Source organism: Propithecus coquereli, unplaced genomic scaffold (assembly GCF_000956105.1).
Source record: "Propithecus coquereli isolate 6110/MARCELLA unplaced genomic scaffold, Pcoq_1.0 Scaffold80, whole genome shotgun sequence".
In the NCBI taxonomy this organism is placed as follows: Eukaryota; Metazoa; Chordata; class Mammalia; order Primates; family Indriidae; genus Propithecus; species Propithecus coquereli.
The window spans coordinates 1,330,288-1,350,323 of NW_012154174.1; the positions used below are offsets into that span (position 1 = coordinate 1,330,288).

At 39.4% G+C, this 20,036-nt stretch overlaps 2 protein-coding genes across 3 annotated transcripts in view; one reads left to right on the forward strand and one right to left on the reverse strand.

Annotated features, from left to right (window-relative positions):
* The window catches only part of OIT3 (oncoprotein induced transcript 3), a 23,200-nt gene extending 5,855 nt beyond the window's left edge, over positions 1-17,345 (forward strand). Inside the window, exons 3-8 of the mRNA XM_012663213.1 lie at positions 4,062-4,184; positions 7,487-7,609; positions 8,743-8,903; positions 10,504-10,919; positions 14,822-14,921; positions 16,742-17,345. Coding sequence (XP_012518667.1) covers positions 4,062-4,184; positions 7,487-7,609; positions 8,743-8,903; positions 10,504-10,919; positions 14,822-14,921; positions 16,742-16,912 — 1,094 coding nt within the window. The 3' untranslated portion in view covers positions 16,913-17,345. The remainder of the gene's footprint in view (positions 1-4,061; positions 4,185-7,486; positions 7,610-8,742; positions 8,904-10,503; positions 10,920-14,821; positions 14,922-16,741) is intronic.
* Positions 17,346-18,630: 1,285 nt separating this feature from the next.
* Positions 18,631-20,036, reverse strand: part of PLA2G12B (phospholipase A2, group XIIB) — a 22,953-nt gene continuing 21,547 nt past the window's right edge. The window contains exon 4 of one of the 2 annotated variants that reach the window (XM_012663229.1): positions 18,631-19,175. In XM_012663229.1, the coding sequence (XP_012518683.1) occupies positions 19,057-19,175 (119 nt within the window). In that variant the 3' untranslated portion in view covers positions 18,631-19,056. Of the gene's footprint in view, positions 19,179-20,036 lie in introns of both variants that reach the window. The other variant, XM_012663228.1, reaches the window with a different exon arrangement.

Sequence of the window (20,036 nt, forward strand, 5' to 3'; positions counted from 1 at the left end):
TTTTAAAAAATTTAATTCTTTGATGTCTGTGAGAAAATATAATATGTCTAATCAGTCATTTATCCTTAGGAATAGGCAGATATAAGGAGAAACTTAGATATAAGTGGGTTAAATAAAACATATTATTAAAATTAATTTTGCTAGTTTCTTTTTTAAAAAATTTAATGTGACTACTAGCAAATTTGAAATTAAATATATGGCTTGCTTAATATTTCTACTAGACAGCAATGATCTAGAATTATCTAAGGACATATCCTATAGCTTCACTAATGTAATTTTGATTGCTCTGAGTAGCAAGAAAGGGAGTCAGATTGTTTATAGGAAGTCTAGAATTGTTGAATTGTACATAATGTTTTGTTGTCTATAACTGTAACTGGAAGAGAACAGAGATGAAAAACTCAAGATTGAAGATCATCTCTCTTTCTCTTTAATGTTATGAAGCTTTTTGGATTCAGACTCAAACAGATGTAAAATAAGTCTAGAGAGAAAGAGGAGGATTGTCCCACTCTTGTCTCTCCAAGAAAAATATTAATGGATAAGGATGCGATAGGGAATTAGGGTGAAAGGTATGTAAAAGGCTCTTATTTTAGAAAAGCTTTTGCTCTTCAATCTCCCAAGTGAACCCCACTGACCATCTTATGGAGCATGTGTAGGCTCCCCCCCAGGGACCATTAGGGGTCTCACGTGGTCGATTTTGGCTATTTGGTTTAATGCTCAAAGGCTTGAGGTAAGGGCAATAGTGGTTCCCATAATCCCCTTGACCCTTCACACGCACATGTATTGTTGAAAAATATTTGGCTTCATTTTAAGCCAGGAGTTGTTTGTTCGTTCCTTTGCTTTTGTTTTAATAAAACCTTTGAATAGGTAATACATTTAAGTGATTCCCCAAATTAAACAGCATGAAAAGGTGTACAGTAAGCTGTCCAGCCCTCAGTTGCCCATGTGCTCCATTTCCCCCTTCCCCAGCTCCATCCCAAGGAAACTCTTGTATTATTTTCTCATGTGTGCTTCCGGGGTTTCTTCAGGCAGATATAAAAATGTGAATGTATATGTTTATTGACTTTTTCTTTACATGAAAGGTAAAAAAACCATATGGTATAGTTTGGGTATTTGTCCCCTCTACATCTCATGTTGAAATTTGATCCCCTGTTAGCGGTGGGGCCTAGTGGGAGGTTTGGGTCATAAGAGCAGATCCCTCATGAATGGCTTGGTGCCATCCTCGAGGTCATGAGTGAGTTCTCGCTCTGTTAGTTCAAGTGAGAACTGATTGTTAAAAAGAGCCTGACACCTCCTCCTCTCCTTTGCTGCCTCTCTCACCATGTAACACACCCGCTACCCCTTTGCCTTCTGTCATGATTGGAAGCTTCCTGAGGGCCTTCGCAGAAGTAGATGGTAGGTAGCACCATGCTTCTTGTACAGTCTGCAGAACCATGAGCCAAAATAAACTTCTTTATAAATTATCCAGTCTCAGGTATTCATTTATAGCAACACAACAGACTAAGACAGTATATACATCTCTCCCTTAATTTATCTTGGACATCTTTATCTATCAAAGCCCCAAGTTCCTACCTGGGGGTCTATGGGCTTCAGGGAGATCATGAATCCTCTGAAATTATAAGCAGACTTTTGTGTTTATGTGAACGTGTCAATTTTCCTTTAGTTTTTATTTAAATGTAACATAATTTTAATTATTTATTTAAAATTATACAATTCTTTTCAGACAAAAAAGAGTACAAGAAAATAGTACAACAGATACCCACGTACCCAGATTTAACTATGGTTAAATTTTGCTTCCTTTATTTTTTAATTTACATGAAATTTTACAGATACAAGTAAAGCTATCACACTCCATTCCATTTTCTTTTCTCACTCGCCACGGGTAATCACTATTTTGAAGTTAGCATGTGTTCTTCTGGTCCCTATTTTTATGCTTTTATTATTTATGTATGTACCTATAACAAAATATATCATTGTTTTGTATGTTCTTAAAATTAACATAAAAATGATACCTTACTCAGTGTGTGAGATTTTTCTCTAGGGTGTACCATAAGGATGGAATTGCTGGGGCATAGAGTATCTAAATTGGCTGTAATAAATAATAAACCCTCAAGTAACAATGGCTTAAATAAGTAGTTTATTTTTCCCTCATATAAAAAAAATCAGTCCCAAGGTAAGCAGTCCAGGCTTGGAACGGAGGAAGGAAACCCAAACACAAACGTGGCCACGTCCATGTCCAGGAGGGCTGCTCGTCTCTAACCATCCACTTTCCAGGCAGTATAATGAGGGAAGGGAATGAAGGGACCCCAATTAACATTCTAATCTTCTCAGCTCTGTTTTTCATTTCTATAAATTCCATGTTTGTTTTCAATTCTGCCTTGGCTTTTTACACACTTATTTTGGTTACTATCTTTTATCTTTTTAGTCATTCTTAAAATATTTGTATTATAGATTTTTCTGGATTATTCTGTTATCTCCAGTTCAAATCTCCATTTGTTATCTTGCCAACTCTCTCTCACAGTGGATCATTTCCTCATGTCTACCTCAGTGTCTTCCTCATGTGTAGACGGCAAACCATCTCCTGTTGTAATTGTTTTCCTGTGGGGCTCTTATCACCTGGTGGCTTAGTCTGTGTATTGTCACTGTAAAGGAATAGCTGAGGCTGGGTAATTTATAAAGGAAAAAGGTTTATTTGGCCCATGATTCTGCTGGCCGGAAGATTGGGCATCTGGTGAAAGCCTCACGCTGCTTCTCCTCATGGTGGAGGGGATTGCATGGCAAGAGAGGAAGCAAGAGAGAGAAGGGGAGGTGCCAGGCTCTTTTTAAAGATCAGTTCTTGCGGGAACTAGTAAAGTGAGAAGTGGCTCATTACCAAGGAACAGCACTAAGCCATTCATGAGAGATCCACCCCCATGACCCAAACATCTCCCATTAGGCCCCACCTCTAACATTGAGATCAAATTTCAACAGGAGGTTTGGAGAGTTACCCTCTCCAAACCATAACACCTGGTTTGAGGAAGTTTTACTACACAGCACTTTTTCAAATGCTCTATCAGCCATCACAGAAGCTTTACCAGTCCAGGCCAAATTTTACATTAATTTCTCAGCCTCAAGATCTCCACCCCATATGGGAAAGTAAAAATCATACTGCATCCACTGCAGGGCCATGGCTTGGGGTTTCCATTGTTTATTAAGGCTTTTCTCTCTCCTGGAGCCTCAGGCAGAGAGCTTCCTTATTGCTTCCCTGGCCCACTGGGGAAAGTTCTTCTACTCCTCCTCTCATTGAGGGGATACAGTTTCTGGGGTCCTAGACTTAAGCAGGGTGTCAGGTATAGTTTATCTCCTCTCAGGGTCGGGGGGGCATGGCAAGGTCATGCCTCTTGTCACCTCATGGCTGTTTAAACCCTTTTTATGTCCCATATCCAGGTCTGTTATTCCTGAGGGCCATGACAAATTTAGCTCCCAATCTTCCCTTTGTTTGTAGAAGGAAGAGGGTAGACATTTCCTGACAACTATGCATTTTTAATGGCAAGGGTCCTTATCTTTTATCAGATTCTTAAAAATGTAGCAGTCATTGCTTAAGTACAGTGTGAGAATATTCCAATTTAAAAAATAGATTTTGAGGGTAGTAGTTTGTGTTATGACACATATTTTATCAGATATTTCCTTCTATAATGTAAGCTCCTCTCATGACTTAAAACACAATGTACCTTGTAAGTTTATATTTATTTAGCAACTTTTCAGGAATTCATTGGAGAAAGTGAAATTCACCAATACAAATAAATAGGTATATCCAGGACACAAAAGGAACTTCATTTTCCTATAAGTTTTGCCCTTAAGAGGAGGGAATTGGCAAGCAATTAGGTGGTGCCTTCTACTCAGTAGAGGGCAGATGAACAAATAACTTGGTTGAGATCAGGTTGACAGAAGTGATTAGATCACAGTGGGGGAGCGCTGGGATGTAGAATCAACAAGACCTGAAAAGATGCAGAGATTCTGCTCATGGGCTTGGGAAAAGAGGGAGTTGCTCAGCAATATGGAAATGGTGTGGTTCTCTTCTACAGATGAAAATGAATGTGATCAAAACAATGGTGGCTGCAGTGAGATCTGTGTGAACCTGAAAAACTCCTACCGCTGTGAGTGTGGGGTTGGCCGTGTGCTAAGAAGTGATGGCAAGACTTGTGAAGGTGAGTATGGGTAAGAAGGCACTCAACTCAGGAACCCACAGGAAGCCATTGGTTTATTCTTTGATGTTCAGGAAACTGCCTTAGTGTTAGAAGAGAGTCAGTTTGGCTGTATAAAGAAATAACAAAAGTGGTTCATCATCACTGAGAATGCTCATGTTATGGACGGAATTCAGTGTTGATTTTGTCTCCAAAATTTAACAGGAGGGGATTTGGAAAGAGGCAGAAAGCCATATTTTTCTTGGAAAATAAAAATAGGATATTCTGTGTTTCTCAAACTCTAATGTCCTCAGGAATCACTTAGGATCTTGTTAAAATGCGGATTCTGATTTAGTAGGTCTGAGATCAGGTCAAGATATTGCATTTCTAAATAACTTCCAGGTGACACCTATGAGGCCAATCTAAGGAGCACACCTGGACTAGTGTATAGACGGGTAGCATAATAACTGGTTATAGCAATGTTTCTCAAACTTCCCAGCTGCTGACAATCACCTGGGAGCTTTTACACCTAGCCCCTGCTGGGCCTCTCTCCTGCAGACTCGGCTTCAGAGGGGTGAGGATGGAGCCTTACAGTTTCTGTTTTTAACAAGTTCCACAGGTGATTCTTACCATCTTGGAAATTTGGGAAACTGGTTTACATGAAGCCTTTTTCCCCTCCTTCTCATATGCTTTGTATTTACTGGAGATTAATACAGTTTTTGGAGATAAAAGGATCTATTTTTAATAGCAGGGATGCCATATACATTTTATATGACAAAAAAGAATTCTAATATATATCAAATAACTGAAATGGAAATTGTCTACCATTATTATACGAAACTTAGATAATGTCTTTTCTCTAAGGCACATTTACCCTTGCAAATTATCACAACTAAAATTTCATCACTTCTACTTTAATAAGTCTGAATTCTTACAACACTCTTTGCAGATTATTTGGAGAGGTAAATGACTTATCATTATTGACAGAGGTCATATGATCTGTTCCTTAGGATAATTGAGTTTGCGGAATGATAGAGCTATAGTACTGCTTATAAGAGTTCACTTTATTCTAGTTATATTCAAAATAATAAAACACTACCCCAAAAGGAAAAATTATGGCTAGTACCTACAATTTATTTCATGCAACAAATTTTGCATTCCTAACTAAGGGACCATTAACCAGAATACTAAACTTCTGTCCCATATAACAAGACTAAATGTATTTTAAACTTTATTGAATAAGAATAATATCCTGAATCCTCCTTAAATCTTATTTTATGTAGTAATCTTTGCATGTTTGAATATTAATGAAATGTTCCCTGAAGAACATTTATAATTATTTACTAACACTTTATTAAGAATAATATCCTGAATCCTCCTTAAATCTTATTTTATGTAGTAATCTTTGCATGTTTGAATATTAATGAAATGTTCTCTGAAGAACATTTATAATTATTTACTAACACTTTATTGGAAATATTACAGTTAATCCTCATATAATCTTAAAACCTAATAACCATAACTGAAAAAATATTTTAGCAGATGAAAATTATATGAGTTACACTTTAGGATTAATATTCCTACTTATAACCCTTAAGTTTTATTGATAGTCCAAACATACATGTTTCTTTAGCTAAGCTATTAGATAATTATATATTCTTTTTAAAAAAATAAACAGCTCTTTTTAATTTTAGGTAATTTTTATTATTTTATTTTATTGTAGCAGTATAGAAGAAAATACAGAGAAGTAAAAGGAAGATAATTAAAATGACCCACAACCTCATTTGCCAGATATAGCCATTCTAAACATTTTGGTATATCTTCCTGACAGACTTAAATCTTTTAGGATAATTTAGACTTTCAGTTTATTTTGTGCTTTGCATTTTTAGACCTGGAAATATTCCAAGTGAACATTTAGTGCAATTTCTTCATTTTATAAATATTGAAATTGTGACTCAGAGAAATAAAATGACTTAAGGAAGTTCATTTTTAAGAAAAAAAATTCTATTAATATTGACTTTAACATCTCATAGCATATTTTTATGCTTTCTTCCACAGTGTTACATATTATTTTCAGGTATTTCAAAAGCCCAGAAGTGTGTTTTTATCATTTTTAAATATACAGATTTATAAACAACTGACATTTACTCTCTTTTAAGTTTTGCAAAGATTGACTCATTACAAATTTTTTCTCTATACCCATTTCACAAAAACTAATTCATCCCAAGTTAATTTAGTGGTGTTCCAAAGAACTAACTTTTTAAAACTATTATTGAACTGAGAGTTATAGCTATCACTGGAAATCAGCTGACAGCTTTCCCTGAGCATCTGAGATGATTTGAAAACATTTCCTTCCATTATCTTAACCTAAAGCAGGGATCAGCAACTTTTTCTCTAAGGGCAGATAGTAAATATTTTAGGCTTTGTGGACCATATGGAATCAGTAGAAACTACTTGGTTCTGCCCTTATAGTGAGAAGGTAGCCATAGACAATAGGTAAACAAATGGGCATGGCTGTGTGCCAATAAAACTTTATTTATAACAATGTATAGCAGGTTAGAGTTTGATAATGTCCAGGTCTCACAAAGGTCATTATTTTTCCTCTTTTAAATTTGAAATCAAGTGGTAGTTTCTCCAGTTTCCAGCTGAATATTTTCTCCTTTTTATCCATTTGACTGAGTATGCTTTTTGAAAATACAAAATATTATAAAAAGGAACCTTTAAAAAACTGCCTTATGAGAGGAATGTCACCAAGAGTTCAGTTGAATGTGCTGTCTTATCATGTTGTCCAGGCCTCATTTTTATAGGGTGCTGTCAGCCCAACACCCTTTATCCCCAGTGCTCTTGTTCCCAGATTCGAGGAGAGGGCCATGTGATTCAGCCAATCCATAGCAACTCTAGTCCATCCAGCCCGTCCAGCTGAGTTTATATTCCGTCAGTCCCTTTTACATCAATAATGCTCTATAAAATTTCAAATTGGGTGGAATAAATGTTATAGCAATTAAGAAATGACTTTTCGGTCTTACTCCTAGAAACCCATAACCCCTGTCTAGCCATAAGAAAAACATCAGACAAACCCAAACTGAAGGACATTTTACAAAATGCCTGCCCAGCTTAACTGGGTAGAGCTATGGATGTTGGAAGACTGCTCTTTGTAGCTATAACAATCAGTAAACGTTTTTTGTGGGTTTGCCTACCTATCTCAGTCATGGGGTTAGGCACCAGGGATAATGCCATGAGTTAAGCATAATCTCTGATGCAAAGTGCCAGAATTCTTGGGTAGAGAGTTATGAGATGATTCCCTTTTCTGTTGGTTTCTACTCCAGACATCGAAGGATGCCACAGTAACAACGGCGGCTGCAGCCATTCTTGCCTTGGGTCTGAGAAGGGATACCAGTGCGAATGTCCCCGGGGCTTGGTGCTGTCTGAGGATAACCACACTTGCCAAGGTAGTACATGGATGGGCTTCACCTCTGCTCTGACTTACTTCTTCCTTCCCTGAAACTCCCTGCTTTCCTCCCTCAAGCATGTCATAGTTCTCATCTTTTAAAACACCAGCTCTTTGAGTAGTGCGTATACCTGAATTATCACGCTGGAACCATTCAAAAGAGAAGAGCTCTTTAAAAAGATTACCAAAAAGCTAACTTTGCTCTGCTGTTTACCTTTTATTTTTCTCTAATTTTTATGGTTAGTTGTATAACTGATACTCAATTTGGAAGTATAAGACACTGATGTAGTTCTTCTCTTCCAGAAAGATAATTGGGTTGAAACTAAGTGAAACTAAGTTGAAAGCCCTAGGGAACAGATTCTTCTGCCTACACTTACAATAGGAGCATTAACAATCCTCTGAGAACTATTTTCCGGAAATCTAGTTCTTGATGTCCAGAATATTCATTAATCCAACAAATATTTAATGAGCACCTACTTCTGATTTCTTTACACTGTACCATTGTTATGACATGTCCTGACATACTGGACTCTTACAGTGCTCTGCCCTAAAATGCCTTTTAGGGTATTTGTAGGAGAAGTGAGCATGGGAATGCTAAGGAAATCTTTTTTATATGAAGTTAAAATGGAGTTTATAGTCAGAGTTTATGGCTTACTGGGCAATGCAAGGACAAATTGGAAGCCTTCCCCAAGTGCACTAACACCGTTTTTATTACCTCTGTTTTATGGGGCAGTAATTAATGGTAAAGACAAAGCAGTATTGTTAGGTAGTTCAAGCCTATATCATACCAGTACTTTTTCTGTATTGTCAATAAATTGTGTTTGTGCTAAAAGTTAAACCTTTGGGTGTTTCATTTCATGGAGTTATGCTAGCCACACTTTGAAACGAACGTTTGCTGAATTGAGACTTGAACACAGTATTTCCTAATTCACAGAACCGCATATATGAGGAATGTTATTTGACACAGTCTTGGGAGTTAGGACTACTGGTTTCATTCTCTAGTTTGTTTTGAGCCCCATCGATTTCCCTGAGAATAAAATAAAAAGCTCAGGTTACATGAGGGTAAATTACTTCTCCTAGACTTCCTCCTGATTCAGGTTTCCTGGTTCTAACAGTAGCCCCTTTTCACCACAGTCCCTGTGCTGTGCAAGTCGAACACCATTGAAGTGAGCGTCCCCAGGGAGCTGGTTGGCGGCCTGGAGCTCTTCCTGACCAACACTTCCTGCCGAGGGGTGTCCAATGGCACCCACGTCAACATCCTCTTCTCCCTCAAGACGTGTGGCACAGTGGTCGATGTAGGTTCCTCCTGGAGGACACTTGGGGAATGACCAAAACCATTTATTTGGGAGGTAGTTGACAGAGGTATGCGGTGTGGCTTGTGTCATAGAGGAGATATTTACACATGAAAGAATTGAGCTCAAAACATCTTATGTCATTCATTTAACAAACATGTTATTGAGCACTGAGCATGCTGTGGTCCTGGCATTTGAGAGGATAGGGAATTAAGAATAATTCTGTCATTTCTGTCCCTGAATAGCCCCAATCTCTCCAGTATGCACATTTTCCTGACTGCGTCAGCACCAGTAGTACCGGGAGGCAGACTACATCCCCTCTGACCACTTATTTTATTTGAAGAAAGCAACTAATACAGATAATGGTTCATTTATGATATAGTGAGTTCAAGTATTGAACCAGGTTGAGTTAAAAGGTTCATACTTTCACCCGAAGTCTGCACACAGCCCAGGCTGCAGTGTCTTACATGAAATACTGCCTTTTAGGAACTTACACAACAGGATTGAGATGACAACACACAAAATATAAGTAAGGCATGAACAGTGAGACAGATGACAGGTCCCAGTGAAGGGACAAACACTGGAGCAGTCAAGAAAAGTGGGACTTGGATCCAGGTGGCGTGTGTGGTTTACATAAGCGGGGAGAAAAAGAAAGGGCCTTTCACAGGGAAACAAGTGAGCGAAGTCTCAGAGAGGGGGACTGTTCAGGCCTGTGCTGAGATGAATGGGCAGCACAGGCTGACTGGCAAGGATCTCCTGTTGGAAACTGAAACTGGAAAAGTAGATGAGGCAAACGGTTTCCAAAGGACTGTCTGCTAGGGTGAGTGGTCTGGGCTTCATCCCACAGAAATGGGGGAAAGCAGGGACTGTGGCGAAGAAAGCCCTGGCAGAAGTGCGCACGGTGGAGAGAGCAAAGAGGGCCTGCATGCAGCTCAGTGCAGAGGCCTGTGCGAGCATTGGCTTAAGCGACTATTTATTTACAAATTTGGCTAAATGAAAATCAGAAAGCTAATTAGACTTGGGATGAGACAAGGGGCAGCTATTCAAGGAGCAGGTGGCCCCACTTTAGGCAAGTTGCGTTGACTGTGTCTGTGGGTAATCAAATGGAAACGCCCCGTAATAGGCTGGCATCACCCTCTGGTGCACAGGAGAGCAGATGAGGCTGGCGATAGAGAGCTGAAAATCATCTGCATAAATGTCACAGCTCAAGTTCTGAGTGCGGGTGAGTTCAGCACAAGGTCATGCTGCAGGATCACCAAGTCTCAGACTCCTGAAAAAAATAACATATGGAAGCCATTTTTTCCTAAAATACCAGAGCTTTGAATATGCTGATTCTGCATAGATCAGGTTTTATGAGTAGAACTCCAGAGGAATGTGTGGGCTGACAAAGAAGTAGTATGTAAAATTCTTAACAGCCAGGATGTCTTGCTTGCAAGAGAAAGGCAATGGAAACAAAAACAAAAACCTTCAGTTTTAGGCAACCAAATCTCTAATGTGTTTTGATGTGAGCAGAAATTCAGAAAATGTTAAGGTGGGGTAGAGGGGAAACTCTGTAGAAATAACCTGAAAATCTCCTTCCTCTCCTTGCCCTGGCCTGGCTCAGGTGGTGAATGACAAGATCGTGGCTAGCAACCTTGTGACAGGTCTACCCAAGCAGACGCCAGGGAGCAGCGGGGACGTCATCATCCGAACCAGCAAACTGCTGATCCCGGTGACCTGCGAGTTTCCACGCCTGTACACCATTTCTGAAGGATACGTTCCCAACCTTCGAAACTCCCCGCTGGAAATCATGGGCCGCAATCATGGGATCTTCCCGTTCACGCTGGAGATCTTCAAGGACAACGAGTTTGAGGAGCCTTACCGGGAAGCTTTGCCCACCCTCAAGCTCCGCGACTCGCTCTACTTTGGCATCGAGCCCCTGGTGCACGTGAGCGGCTTGGAGAGCATGGTGGAGAGCTGCTTCGCCACGCCCACTGCCAAGATCGACGAGATCCTGAAGTACTACCTCATCCGAGACGGGTAATTATGCAGCGGGAACAGTTTCACGATTCCCAGTCCACACCCGGCCTCCGAGTCCACAGGCACACTCAGGCTCTTCCTAAACCTGCACACACTCTGGCCGGCGCTGTCAGTTCAGGAACCATTTACTGACATTTTGGAGGTAAAAACTAGTGAGGGAGAGGGGAGTCAAACATGACTCCAAGTGTCCAGCTCAGGTGACGGACCAGATGCCATTAACCAAGATGAAAAGACATATGCAGAAAAGCAGATCTGAGGTAGAGATATTGAATCTGATCATTCAAAAGAATGTACAGAATAATTTAAAATTCCAAATACCTGCAGGATACCTAGGAAGAGAAGTTCAGTGGGCAGTCAGAAATGCGTATCAGACTCAGGAAGAAGGTCAGGGCTGGAGGTGAAGAGCAGAGAGTCATCCTGCTGTTGCCGGAAGCGTGGGACTGATGAGCCTGCGCAGAGCCGGGAGCACGTGTGGGGGCGGGGCGGGGCGTGTTCGGGTGGCCGAGAGCGCCTGCGCGGGGTGAGGAGGCGGAAGGAGCGCAGGTGGAGGCCTCGCTGGAGAAGTCTGGTAGTGAAGCACAGAGAAGAAATTCTTGGTAGGTCGAGAAGGAAGACGTAGTGGTTTGTTTTTGTGCTTGTTTTATACAAAGAGATTTCTGTGATGTTTCCTAAGGATCCTTGGGTTGAGATCTGTAGGTGTCTTGAGGTGTCAGTGGAAATCTAACAGTTTTCACTGGGAAAATTACACTCAAGCCCGAAACTCACAGTGTATCGCATGAGTTTCTTCCTTACTCTAAATGTCAGGTGGGACACAGTCTCAGGTGGGGACGGAAACTGCAGCCTAAGGAAGGGGAAGTGTGCTAGTACGAGCGGCCCAGGTGTGCCTCGGGTCTTGCCCTTTGCTAGTCCGCCTGTAGGCTCTTGGAAGTTTCTACTTTGCTTTTACTTCTCTGTGTCTCTCACCACAAGCAGCCTTCACCTGCTGCTACCAATCTCTTACACCACAATTTTTCAACCCTTGGTGCACATTAGGATCACCGAGAAGCTTTTTTAAAAATAGTAATTCCCGGACCCCGTCCTCTCCAGCTCACTCCTGTTGTCTTAATTCCAGCTCTCATTATCTTTCACCTGGACAACAGAGCAGCCCACAGCCTCCCAAAACCCGCCTCTCAAATCTCAGCTCCCCAGACACCGCCTCCTGCAGTCCCCTCAGAAGGAAAATACGATCGTGCACATCCCCGCTGAAAACCTTTTATCTTTATTATCCTTGGTTGGTAAATAAAAGGTAAAAAAGATAAAGGGGTTAAACTCCTGGCCCTGTTTTTTACAATTTTAATGGAGTCCTACTCACATACAATACATAGACACATTTAAAGTGTATGGTTTGATAAGTTCGGATGTATATACCCACGAAGCCATCATTATAATCAAGATAATGAACATTTCTCTCACCCCATAAGTTTTCTCCTACCCCTCATATTCACTTTTTGCAAAAATAAGTATATAATTATAACTCATTTACTGGGAAAACAGGTAACCTGCAATCTTAATAAAGCTTGTGAAATTTATTTATATACTTGTTATTCAGACTCTCAGTGAACTATTTTATTTTAGACAGTTCTAAGAAGCTGCACTATTTATTTTGCCAGCCCTTAGCACATACAAAAGAGAAAAATATATATACTACAGAAGAAAAAAGCATAAGCAAGAACTTGGAAACCATAGCAGTGTGGCCCTAATTTGTAAGCAGGCAAATAGTGCCATCTATAGCACTGTACAAGAATGGTGTATAGGAGATAACCCGACGTGCAGCTTGGCTAACTGGGCCCTCACCCTCTGACCTTGGTCTCCTCCCATTTCTGCTCCTGCCAAAGGGAATTACTGACAATTCCCAAACTGTCATTCCTAAACACCCTCTGACTTTGCACATGCTGTCTCCTCTGTCTGAAATCTCCTTCCCCACCTTTTTTCCCTGTCTGATTCTTACTAATTTTTCAAAATTCAGCAGGGTTTACTTCCTCCATGAAGCCTTCCCTGATTCCTTTCTGTCTGAACTAGAAATCCTCCTTCCTTTTCCTTCTTCCTCAGTACCTATAGTAAGTGTCGTTAAGTATTTGCCAAGTAAATTATTAATTATTTATAATAATAATTTGGAGCTAGTCCACAAACCTAAAATAAACATAACTCACTTTACTTATATTTAAAAATTGTTTGATTCTTCATTTCTTTGTTTTTTTTTCAGTGTCCTAAGTTTAAATTTAAATCAGGCTTATTGTCCCCTGCTAGTGAACATGTCCAATTCACTTCTTTCTAGTTTTAGTTGGTATGTGCTCTGAGAATGCAAAATAATTTAATACTAGCCTAAACAAAATATAATTAGAAAGCTAATGTCCATAAAAAGAAACATACTGAATTCCAAAATCAAGTACTGAACAACTTTCTGATAAACAGTTATTTTGGATTCTCCTATACCATCGTTATTTATTTTTAGCACATGTACTTGGAGTTGTTGGAACTAGCATTGTCTAATCACACCAAATCAAGAGCCAACAATTGTCCTGGTTTCTATTCTATAATGTGTTAACTTGTAATAACTCCTTCTGCCTTGTTTTCTCTTTTAAAGAAAAATAGAAGTATTTTTAGATAAAGGTAAATTGAAAATGCTGAGGCAGTTAGATAAAAAGTACCATTTTTTATATCAAGTGTTACCATTATCATAGATACTGGACTATAAACTCCTGACGTCAGACACCGCATTATTCATCTTTATATCCTCTGCAGTACCCAGCAGAGTGTCTTGCACAGATTAGGTATGCAGTAGACACTTATTTTGGAATATAATCAGAAGATGGTATAAATTAATTTTACCTCAGGAAAATAAAAATGAGTAAATAAATACAAGAAATAACAGAAACCACATTATGATTAGATCCTCTTTAGTTCAGTGGAATAAGGTACTAGCAGTCATACAAGTCAAGAGGACTTATTTTTAAACAATTTTTTTGGATTTTTCAAGAGCACCGAAACAGCAGTTAGCAATGAACTAGACGGTGGTCTGTAAGCACATGGAGCAAGTACCCAGTTTCACAGGCTTTTATATCTGACCCCCACTTTTCTCCTGGCCCAGTAGACAGAAACTATTAGGTATCCATTAAAAGACAACTGTGTCCAGAAAAATAAAAGTTCCTTTAGAATACAGAAGGGGAAAGGTGACGCGAGGGTGATCCCGGCCCTGTAGGGAGGAGGGGTTCACCAGTACCCAGCACCGTGGGCTCGGCTTCAAGGATCAGGAGCCCTGCTGCCGCCGTTGCCCCTCAGGTGCACCTGGGAGTTTCGCTTGAAGCAATAGACATGAGAGTAAAACCCCAAAACCCTATCAAACTGCACCTTAGCATTAAATCTGGGGAAAGAGAAATGAAAACAATTTGGAGGTGAATGACTTTTATCCAGCAGAAACAGTTCTTCTCTAAGAAACTTAGATATTTGTGTAGTGCTTTGATGCACAAATTGTGGTTTGCTCACTTTTGTGTCCCCTTCAGTGGTTAGTTTCTATTAGGTGTCCAATAAATATTTATTTAATTAAAGAAAAGCCTTCTCAAGCCAATAATAAAGTACATGAAAGCAGAACTCCTGCAATATATTACAAATGAGAAGATAGCCTTGCCAGCAAAAGGTATCTTTGAAATACATGTTGCTGTTGATAATTGCTAATGAGTAGGGCTATGTCTGAAGAGGCCTTCAGAGGAAGGGAATTTCATTTTTCCTTCATTCTCAAAAAGCTTGAATACAGCCCAGCCTCCTCCACCCAGTTTGTCTCTCCCTGGGCCAAACATTCTGGACTGGATTGTTTCCCCACTCTGTTAAAGCGATCAAGTCTTATGTGCTATCCATCCTATTTTCAGCTGTGTTTCAGATGACTCAGTAAAGCAGTACACATCCCGGGATCACCTAGCAAAGCACTTCCAGGTCCCCGTCTTCAAGTTTGTGGGCAAAGACCACAAGGTGAGCAAAACATCTTTATCTCGTAACTCCAGAACCTGAGCCTTCCTTCTTGGTATCCCAATGTGTTGACATTCTAAGAGCCCACTGTTAGGATCTGCATGACCTCTAGGAAAAATACAGAGAAACTGGCCATCGAGAAGCTTAACACCTTCATGCATGTCACAGTTATCTGCCCCCTCCCACAAAATAACTGCCATTCAAAGAAAATACTATAAAATCATAATTTAAAATCTTTATGGTCAGTCAGTATGGTGGTTGGTCATATGGCAAAGGATATGGACAGGAAATTCACAGAAAAGATAAATAGTGAAATGTTCAGTGAAAATAGTACTTAAAATGCTAATTCAAACAATTATAAGACTATACATATTAAATTTATAAAAATTATAAATTATACCATTTACAAGGTTATAGGGAGAAGTATACAGTAGCAGTATAAATTGATATACTTTCTGAAAATCTGAAAAGATATCTGATAAAATGTAATAATCATAAAATCATTATATTCCTTTTTTTTTGAGACAGAGTCTCACTCTGTTGCCTGGGCTAGAGTGCCGTGGCGTCAGCCTCACTCACAGCAACTTCAAACTCCTGGGCTTAGGCAATCCTTCTGCCTCAGCCTCCTGAGTAGCTGGGACTAATTTTTTCTATATATTTTTAGTTGTCCAGCTAATTTCTTTCTATTTTTTTAGTAGAGGGGGGTCTCACTCTTGCTCAGGCTGGTCTCGAACTCCTGAGCTCAAACAATCTGCCCGCCTCGGCCTCCCAGAGTGCTAGGATTACAGGTGTGAGCCACCATGCCCGGCCAAATCATCATATTCTTTTACCTAAAAATTCCAATTCCTACAGTTTGTCAAAAACAAAACAAAAAACAAGGTGTGTTGAAAGTGTTTGTAGAACATTATTATTAGGGGGCAAAAGAAAAAGCCCCCAAACAAACAGGGCTAATAGCTGCAGTATAATTTTTTTCCTTTGTTTTTTGGCAGGCGAGTTGTTACACACTCCTTCACAGATTCCAACTTCCATAGCCTCTGTTCTGCTTTAAGCAGTTATTAAAATGACAAATATGGGAAAAACAGACATAAAAACTGTTGTCATAACAATTTACATGCATATTAAATATGCTACATTTAAACGTGTATACACATGGATAGAGGTGATACAGGGCTACAGAGAAAAGGCTATGGTGAGATAAGGCGGAAGTTTTTGTTGTTATAGTTGCTAAAACAAACAGTTGAACCAAAGGAAGTTTTTCTTTCATTCTTTTCCACACTGCCTTTATTAAGCGTGCATTCCTGTCCTTTCCAGCTATATCATTGTTCCAGAACAACTGCTAACAATGACTAATCCTGATCTCCCTCAACTAGGCAGAGTAAGCTCTAGGCAGTTACTTATCGAAAGGTGCTTGGAGGAAGAACTTATTTTACGACACAAGTGCGTGGAAGGCAATGTAATTCCCCGACCTTGATGTGAAGAATGAAGATGTTAAGGTTATTAGATGTTGTTTCACAAAGATCTCTTCTGTTCCAGCACAATGCAGAAGTTATGAATGTGGATTTTTAAATCACCTACATGACTCAAATTCCAACTTTGCCACATTATTACTAAATGTGTGAATTTGGGCAAGTTCCTTAACCTCTCTAAGCCTCAGTTTCCTTCTCTGTAAAATGGGGCTGGTAACTTCTACCTCAGAGTGGTATTGTTAAAATTAAATGAAATGATGTCTTGGAACATTTAGCATGTGTCGGGCTCCTAGTACGTGCCCCATGAGCGACAGCTATTATCACTGTCTTTATTAATGACCATGATCATCTCTCCAGGAAGTGTTTCTGCACTGCCGGGTTCTAGTCTGTGGAATGCTGGATGAGCGCTCCCGCTGTGCCCAGGGTTGCCACCGGCGAATGCGTCGTGAGGCAGTAGGAGAGGACCCTGCTGGTCTACAGAGCCAGATGCTGACTGGCGGCCCGATCAGCATTGACTGGGAGGACTAGGTCATCGTAACACCTTGAGCTAGCTTCAGATGGCTCTCCTCTCTGGAGCTCCTTCTCGTGTCCTCTGAGAACATCAGCCAACCTCCTGGAGCACCTAACCTCTTTAAACTTCACATTGTAAGTTTGGACAAACTCCCAGAACCGACTCACTCTGATTCTGGTCCGCCAGGTCGGCACAGGTCACAGCACTGCTGAACAACGTGGCTGGGTGGGGTTTCACCCTCCTAAGTGAAAACTAAGCTGTCACCTAGAAGGAAGCTTATCCGTTTTCCTCATTTCTTTCCTACAATTAAATACCTCGTGCATGATGTCATAGGACCACTAAAATCAGAAGTTGGGTATAATATTTCAAGCTAGAAACCTTAAAAAAAATTAGTTACTGAAATTATGACTTTAAATACCCAGTGATACCATAAATATGTAAAAAACAAACCCTGAAATTTCAATTCAAATACAGAATAGTTAGATTGGGAAGTTTATAAATAAAACAGTATGTAATTAAAAAATTATATTTTGTTTTTCTTTTGCATAACATTTTCTTTTGATATTTTTATATTGCCTTAAGTGAAATATTTTCACTTAATAAATATGAATAAGTTTATTGGCATGTATTTAAGTGCTTCAATGACTAAACTGTAACAAAATTAAAGTTTGGTATCATACATACACTGTTATTTGGTATTCTGTGTCTTCAGGCCAATAAGACAATAGAAAAAAGTATAAAATTTTACCATACTCTATTTTCTAGGTGCTTAATAAATTTTATTGAAATAAATATCATAAACAAAGATAAATTTTATCTGCAGTTAAATTCAATTTCTGAATATGCCACTTAATTTTATGGCTGTACATAAGATCAGAAAAACAGTTTTTCTTCTTTTTCTTTTTAAAAGTTGCTATAGTTGACAATTCTTAATAGTACCAGTGAAATTAACAAAAGGTAGGGAAAGGAGAAAATTATTTAGATCAGAGGTCAGCAAATTTTTCTGTAAAAGGCCAACTGGTAAATATTTCAGGCTTTTGGGGCCATACAGTCTTTGTCATAACTACTCAACTCTGCTGTCGTAGTGCAAGAGCAACCATAGACAGTATGTAAACAAATGTGAGCGTGTTCCAATAAACCTATACAAAAACAGGCTTTGGGCTGGGTTTGGCCCACGGGACTTAGATGGCCAATTCCTGATCTGGATTAGTGGCCCTCAGCCCTCACTGTGCATCAGAATCACCTGAGAAGCATTTATAAACTACCAGTATGTAGGCATCACCCCTACGGAGATTCTTTATTGGTTAGTTTTGAATGGTCCTCAAGTGATTCTAAGCCACAGTCAGGGTTGAGAACCACAAATTAGGGAATGGCCATTTGTCTCTCACTCCCTGCAGGTTGCAGGGACTTTTCCTAGTTGTCGCCACTGGTAACTCTCACTGAGTGTGTCTCAGATCTTAGCATGACTCTAACACTACTGAGTAACTGGGAATACCAACAGGGGATGGTCACTGGAGAAAAAAAATGAAATCGCAGAGACTTAATTCCATCCAACCTTCACCTCCCTTGGCCTTAATCAGGTAAGCCTCTGACCTTGTCCATCTGCTTTTCTCTCTTCAGCACCAGTGGGAATAATGTTGTCATCAGTGGAACTTAACCAGGTTGGGTTCTGGTCTCTTCTAAGTGAAATGGAAGCATATGGTGATCATGGAATTCATTCATCTCTTTTCAAATGTTCTAAAAAGTACACTTTATTAAATGTGAGATGCTCACTGGCAACTGAAACATGGGCCAGAGGAAAGTCATTCCTCCCAAATGGTTGGATTCCCCAAAATGTCCCTTATGAATATAATTGTCAAGTCCAGGAATTGCAGAGTTTGCTTGTATTTTAGTCTTTAAGCTAAGAACTGAATTTCCAGGCAAACGTGTCTTGGTTGGGGAGACCAGTGTTAAAGCGAAGGGTAGCCTTTGAATCACTCCATATCTTTTTCAATTTTCCTCAAAGGATAGGACTCACTTTCCAGCTGTAGAACAATGTTTCCTTTCACCTGCTTTGTGATATCCAAACTGATGGAAGAAAGGATGAGACACCCGTCACCCTGCCATCTCTGAGACTGACAGCTGTGGTGTCACTCAAAACCAGGAAGGAATCACCTTTTCCTCATAATTCTTGTTTCTCCTCTTCTGCACAGATGCAAGCTGCTCGCTGACTATTCATAAAGGGTCGGCAGCCCAAGGTCCATACAGTATTGAACACAGTGTCAGCCAGAGAATCACAGGCTACTTGAAAAAGATGAAAAGAAATATAAAGGTTAACATTGAGTAATTCTGAAGAGACAACATATTTCCAAGGATGACATGATACCCAGAGGAAAGCAGAGACAATAGTCCAAATACAGAATGAAAAGGAAGAGCGTATGTTTCAGAGAAGCTTTTTCAGAAAAGCACTCATCCAATTTAAGACCTAACTAAATGGAAAACCATTCATGTAAACATACTTTTGTTAAGATGGCAATATCCTCTAATTGGTCTACATATTCAACAAAAGCCCTTTTGAAATTCCAGCTGCCATTTCTTGTACAAATAGACAAGCTGATCCTAAAATTGGTATGGAAATGTAAGGGGTCCAGAATATCTAAAACAATCTTGACAAAGAAGAACTTTGACTTCAGAAGTTACTACAAAATGACAGTAATCAAGACAGTGTGGTACTGGCATAGATCGATAGAATAGAATTGAGAGTCTAGAAATAAATCCTTAACATTTACGGTCAATTGATTTTTGACAAGGGTGCAAAGACAATTTAAGGTAGGAAAGAATAGTGTTTTCAACAAATGATGCTGGAACAACTGGATATCCACATAGAAAAGAATGAAGTTGGACTCCTTTCTTACACCGTACACAAATATTAACTCAAAATGGATCACAGACCTAAATGTAAGAACTAAAGCAATTAAACTCTTAGAAGAAAACATGAGTAAATCTTTGTGACCTTGCATTAGTCAAAGCCTGATGACATATGACACGAAAAATGTAAGTGACAAAAGAAAAAAAATAGATAAGTTGGACTTAATCAAAATTTAAAACTTTTGTGCTGCAAATAGTACCACCAAGAAAGTGAAAAATCAACCAAAAAAATGG